At 38.7% G+C, this 6264-nt stretch overlaps 1 protein-coding gene across 1 annotated transcript; it reads left to right on the forward strand.

Annotated features, from left to right (window-relative positions):
* Positions 1 to 1320: 1320 nt before the first annotated feature.
* Positions 1321 to 5093, forward strand: LOC119125496 (homeobox protein Dlx4b-like). Its single transcript, XM_037256081.1, has 3 exons — positions 1321 to 2023; positions 2999 to 3195; positions 4085 to 5093. The coding sequence occupies exons 1-3, from the start codon at positions 1711 to 1713 to the stop codon at positions 4325 to 4327; spliced, it is 753 nt and encodes a 250-aa protein (XP_037111976.1). The 5' UTR covers positions 1321 to 1710; the 3' UTR covers positions 4328 to 5093.
* Positions 5094 to 6264: the final 1171 nt, after the last annotated feature.

The following is a 6264-nucleotide window of genomic DNA, read 5'->3' on the forward strand; positions in this document are numbered from 1 at the left end:
TTTCAATCATTAGGTCGGCTAATAAGCATCAGTTACGCAAATGACAATCACTACCTGGTGCTCTCGCCACCCTGATCCTTGTAATAGCAAAACAAAAGGGGTTCATGAAGTGACCCTTGATGGATCCCGTACACCATGTTTGACACTCCTGACCGAAGCTAACTCCAAATAAACAAGACAAAAAAAGATAATACAATGTAGTCAGGCAGGTAACCCTAACCTTTCATCCGCCCTAACCTCACGGCAGATTGCGCAATGGGATTCAACATCCCTCGGAGCACATTTCTACCTGTCCAGGCAGCACTGCTCGTATGCCATCGACATTGCGAGGAAATATCTCCTCTTGAAACAATGACCCTCCAAATCAAAACACAGGCTGAATTGCATTTTCAATTTTTTTCTAATTGTATTGAAACTTTCATTTGATGGAAAATGACATTTGAAAGTGTGTCCACGGGAAATGTTTTCATCTTTGCCCGCTGCCATGCAAAATATGACTCAGTATTAGACAGCAAAGAGGGTGTGTCCCATCTTCAGTCAAGGGAAGAATGTTGGAAGCAGATGAAAGTCAAACCGCTGACTTGGATGTGTAATGGCCTACTTCTACTTACAGCAGTAGTTTTGTATCCAAATCAAAAAGACAAAAAAAATGACAAACAAATAAGAAACACTAGAAAATGTCTCATTCTGCTTTTTAACATATCCTGAAATATGAAATCTATTATTCTTTGGTTTTCAAGTCAAAGCGTGCGGCCATCGTTCATTGTTCATGTATTCATTTAGCTAATTTAACCCAGCAACTGAAAAGTAAAATGCTTGTTCGCTGTCATTACGTTTTGTTGTCGTTTTCAGGATATCATTAGTGACACATTCAGTATGAAACTCATACTCTTTCAATTTGCAATCTGTAATTTGGCAATTATCCTTTTTTTTTCCCACATGGAAAATGCTTCCTTTTGGTTTGATTGTCACTTGTCAAATATTGCTCTTTATATTGATGTACTTTTCGTTCACACTACATTGCTTGCATTTGTAATGAGCATGTCCATTCAGGAAAAATTCATAAAAATAAAATAAGAATATGTGGACCGTGTCACTTAGAATTTTTTTGCTCTTGTTTCAAAATTATTGTGTAATTGTTTTCAGGAATAAATAAAATAAATCGGCCCTCAGTGTTTTTTTTTTTTTTTAATGCTTTTCAGTTCTCTACCTGTTGGAATTCATCCACCAGGCTTGCAGTGATAATTTAATGTTAAGTGGCGATTAAGAAAAATTGTATGCCACAAGCAAGCAGGGACACGTTTGAACTTTTGCGACTGATGTTACTGCGCCTTAAGTGAGAGCCAATGAGCGTGCGGTGCGCGAAGAACCAAGTTGAGCCGCACACCGCGCGCGCACCGACACGCAACATTGACACAACACTTTACCTTGACACGCGCATGCAGCGGAGCGGGTGAAGCATTGGAGAGTCTCTGTCGTTTGGAGGATAAACATTTATTTTAAATAGCATATTCAAATTGATTTGTTAGGGTTTTTTTTAATTTGTTTTTGTGGATCCATAGTTCGTTACCGCTTGCGGAGGATATGCGCAACCCTTAATATTAACACCCTTTATTTATCTCATTTTTATTTTTTTTTCTACTCGTTTTATTATGACTGTTGTTACCCAAAGCTCCGACAGCTGACCGGCAAAGTTATACCTGCATCCCAATGATGACTATGAGTTCTATGGCGGACACTTTGGTCTCTCCCGATCCTTCCAAATCGGCTTTTTTGGAATGCAGCAGCTACCCCGGACACCAGCAGAGCTCCTCGGGATTATCTCATAATCATTACCAGTTCCACACTCTGCACGCTGCCACGCAGCACGACATCCCCTTCCAGTCCTCAGCGCCCTCCTATGGCCGTCCTCTCGGCTACCCGACCTACCACAGGCCGGTGAGCCCGCACCAAGCTGGGACGTATCTTTCCTACCCGCACGGAGGGCACGGCGGTGGGCTGGTGCACAGACTGGAGAATAAAGGTGGGTTCATCTACTATTTGATTGCTATAAGGATATAGGAGACGCTTGCAAATCTCATTTTGGCCTAGATTAAGTGATATTAAGTTCATTTTATTGAATGAAAAACATCGGGAAGCCGATGCATTGAATCCGCAGCTGCAGACCGGATTTTGTTTTGAGGCCTGCTCGCACTGTCCGACTTGCCGCCCCTTAAACATTCTAACGGTCTCACCATCGTTTGTCGCACATTTTTAATTGTTATTTGATTCAGAAGATGTAAGGCAGATGCAAAGTTGAATTTAGAAATGAATTGCAACGTATTTGAGAGTTTTATTGATGGTATTTATCATATTAAATAAAAAGTCAGTCAGCCCTTGACAAGTCTTAACAGGGGAAAGTTATTCATCACTGCTTTTATTCTAACAATCAAATATAAGGTCGTTTTCAAAAGAAAAAAAATGCTAGTATTTCGTTTGTTACGCTATCTATCTGTGCAGGAAAGCATCCAAACTAACCAACCTTGTCACATAAAGATTCTGAAAAAATAAAGTTTGTGTCTGTAATCCCCGAATTTCACATTTTATTTGATTGCAAATTGAAACGTTTGTTCAAATTGAACTTTGAATATTCTTATCTTTCTCTAAATCTCACATCCCTTTATGTGCTGTACCTAAGAGGCAATTTTCTTTTTTTTTTTAACAGAAGCTTCAAAAAGTTTACATTTGTGTTTTCAGAACTCTTCCATGTTGCATGATTAGTTATGACAAAACCAGGAATCCCTTTTGTACAACAGTTGGCAAGAATGAACAATTAACATAAAAAAAATAAAATAAATGTACATATAAATCTCAATAAATAAATGTAAAACTAAAAGCAAATGTGCCAAACATGCTAAAATTGTATACCTATTTAAATATGACCACAATGTTTTGGTCAATGTGGCCTTTTACTGACTGTGTTGAGAACCTTCCGATGCCTTCTTCCTTCCTCAACCAGAACACGAAAAGCCCACCACGATATTAGAACATGGAGAGGTACGTCTCAACGGGAGCGGGAAGAAAATCAGAAAGCCTCGGACCATCTACTCAAGTCTGCAGCTCCAGGCCCTCAACCAACGCTTCCAGCAAACCCAGTACCTGGCTCTGCCTGAGAGGGCCGACCTGGCTGCAAAATTGGGCTTGACGCAGACACAGGTATGAATTATTTTATTCATTTTTCAGTCGAGGTCTGTCTGTCTGCCCGTCCGTCTCTCTCGTTTGATATAGATGTCTATATCTTAATCTCACTTGACTTGTCTTCACTTGCTTTGCAAGTATTTCGTTTAGTATTGCGTATTGATTTAGTATTCCGTTGCCTTTCCAATTATCGTCCCTTGCTTCAAACCCGTTTGACATCTTTGACATCGTCTTACTAATCTGACTCAGAGGGACGTCTGTGTCAACAATTGCTCACTTTGCAAGCAAGTTGTGAAAGTACTCCGAAACGAATCAAACCCGTAACTCTTCTAACCATCAAAAAGTGATTACACCAGATGAAGCTCATTATATGTGGACATCAAAATACAGTCTGTTAATCGGTTGTGAGTTCATTCGACTTATTTACTCTGCTTTAAATGAACAAAGTGCCAACAATCTTCCCGTTGAATAAAATAAATCAAGAATGAAAGAGACACTCGGGTTAATGTGTTGTTAAGCTGTATTTTTCTTGACCTAACAGAAAAACAAACCCAAAATAACTTCTACCCGCAAGGCATTAGATTCCTGAACAAATGACATCACAATGTGTCAACCACCCTGCGCACTATGTTACTTTTGAATGTTTACACTGTGCAACACCTCGGCAACTTGCAACAGTAGAATTGTCAAATGCCTGCATGTTTGCAAATTCTATAATTATTTTATTTTTGCACTAATCAGACTATTACTACTGCAGGTCTCATTGTCCTTTTTTTATTATTATATAATTTGTCTGCACTCCTTTTTTTCTCTTCACTATTCATCTTGAATTATTTAAAATTGTTTTTTTTTTCCCTTTTTGCGTGACTCCTTTTTCATCTTTCGTATTTCCTTCTTTGACTTTCAGGTTAAAATATGGTTCCAAAATAAACGATCAAAGTACAAGAAGATAATGAAGACCGGACCCAACAGATTGGATGGAGAGCCCAGGCCTACCCCACTCCAGTCTTCCACTTCTCCATGCACAGTATGGGATATGAGCATGGCTCCTAAAGGCACACCAGTGCACTCTGCTGGATACATGAACAATTTTGGCCACTGGTACCCCGGACACCCGCAGGATGCCATGCCTAGAACTCAACTGATGTGACACAAGTGATGTGACACAATTGCCCCATATCAAAGCTAACAGTGTCAAACACTGGAGTACTAATTAAGTAATAAAAAATAAAAATAAATGGCGCAAGGTGTGTAAAACATGAAGCAGTTGTGCGTCCTTATGGTCTAGAAGTAAAACAGGTACATGAATTCTTTGGTGGATGGTGTCACTTGATTTCTTTGGTGTTAGAATACAAAGATACAAAAAAGGATCAAAATCAATCACATTGTTTGTATTACGAATGTCATCCATATTATGGTTACTTATTTGTAGTCTCATTGGGATATGTTACTTGATTGTAAAATCATAATTGACAACATGGTTCACACGCAACTCGTCAGCTATTTTTAACCACAGTAGAACAACCTGTTCTCATAAGCGAGCTATTAAACTTCATATGACGTGGGAAAAAAAAATATAACATCACCAATTATGCACTGAAGTTAACCTCTTGACGGTGTCGTGAAGTATGGCAAAGTTTCGAGTTTTACGTGAAGCGATGGAGCATCGGACTCGACGTGCCAAAGTTGCTGCAAAGCAGATTTGTGCCTTATCGGCACGCAATGTAAGCTTTTCTACAAAAAGTATTCTTACAACTAAGTTGTATGTTTGAGTAAAATCCTGCCATGATTCTGGACAATGTTTAGAAATATATATTAATATATTTTTCGGTGGGATTGTGTGGCAGAAGCACATTTGGGAAAGGGTGTTCTGTGAAGGTTTTCTATAGTTTGAAAAACTGGTTTGGGTGAAGTTAGGAAAAAAAAAACAATGTAAAAGAACAAAAAAATGAATTTTTTGAGTGTTTTAAATGTACTGAAAGGTGGCATTATAATTAAATTATTTTTAAAAGCCGTCCAATGTGGTATTGTGTATTGAATGGCAACAGCTTGTCTTTCCAATTTAATTATTAATCACTATTCAAAATACAACATGTGACAGATCAGGGTTCAAACAATCAATACTGTACTGTAATAAAGCTTTTTTGGTACCAGAGCACTTTCGGGTTTCTTTTGTTTGTCTTAGTTAAATATAGACTGTGACATTTCGTATCTGTTATTTGCAATTACCATCATTTACATCCATATATTTTCCTCTTTATTAACAATTTTGGCCAAACATCTCAGAAAAAAATAAAGCCTGATATTGTATATAGTACGATTTAAATGCTACAAGCTCCGCCCTAGCTATGCTAGCTGCAGAATGCCAATTGTTCTTAGGCATATTTTGAATAGATTGACAGTGCTGTGCAACATAAGCTCTCCTTCATAGTTTCTTGTCCCTAAATTGAACAGTAATGTAACATTGTAGCAAATCTAACATTTATCTTACGGGAAGAAAACTATAGGAACAAAGCTTGCGTGAGGACAAAAAAATGTGTCTGATGACTTGCTACCGGGCAAAAAGCAGCATGCAACCGGCTTCGGAGGAGGAAAGAGTATCAGACGACATCAATTAACACAAGAAATAAACAGCAGGTGTCACTTTTTATTGCCTTGTTAATTCATACCCATAAGGCGTACCCATAAAACATGCAACTGGAGTGCCACTGAAATTTGCTCGGGATGCAATCAGATATCATCTTAGAAATGGACTTTGCAAGATAATGGTGGAGCACTTGTTGGCACGTCCGCTTCACAGTTCAGAGGTACAGGCTTTGATTCTGGCCTTCCTGTGTGCCGTTTGCATGTTACCTCCGACCGCTTCGGTTATCTACCACTACTTACTATGTGAGTAATCATTTGCGTGTCCAGTGATTGGTCGAAGACATATGGAAAGTGGGAGGATTTTATGATATAAAATGAATTACATAACGATAGCTTTAGTTGTGCTATTGGTGCCAAATGAATGCCGTGAATGCGCCTAATTGGAATATTCTCGCGTCGGGATTGACAGCTACATGCTGCATTGCATTGTTATACAACAAT

This window comes from Syngnathus acus, chromosome 8 (assembly GCF_901709675.1).
Source record: "Syngnathus acus chromosome 8, fSynAcu1.2, whole genome shotgun sequence".
Classification (NCBI taxonomy): Eukaryota; Metazoa; Chordata; class Actinopteri; order Syngnathiformes; family Syngnathidae; genus Syngnathus; species Syngnathus acus.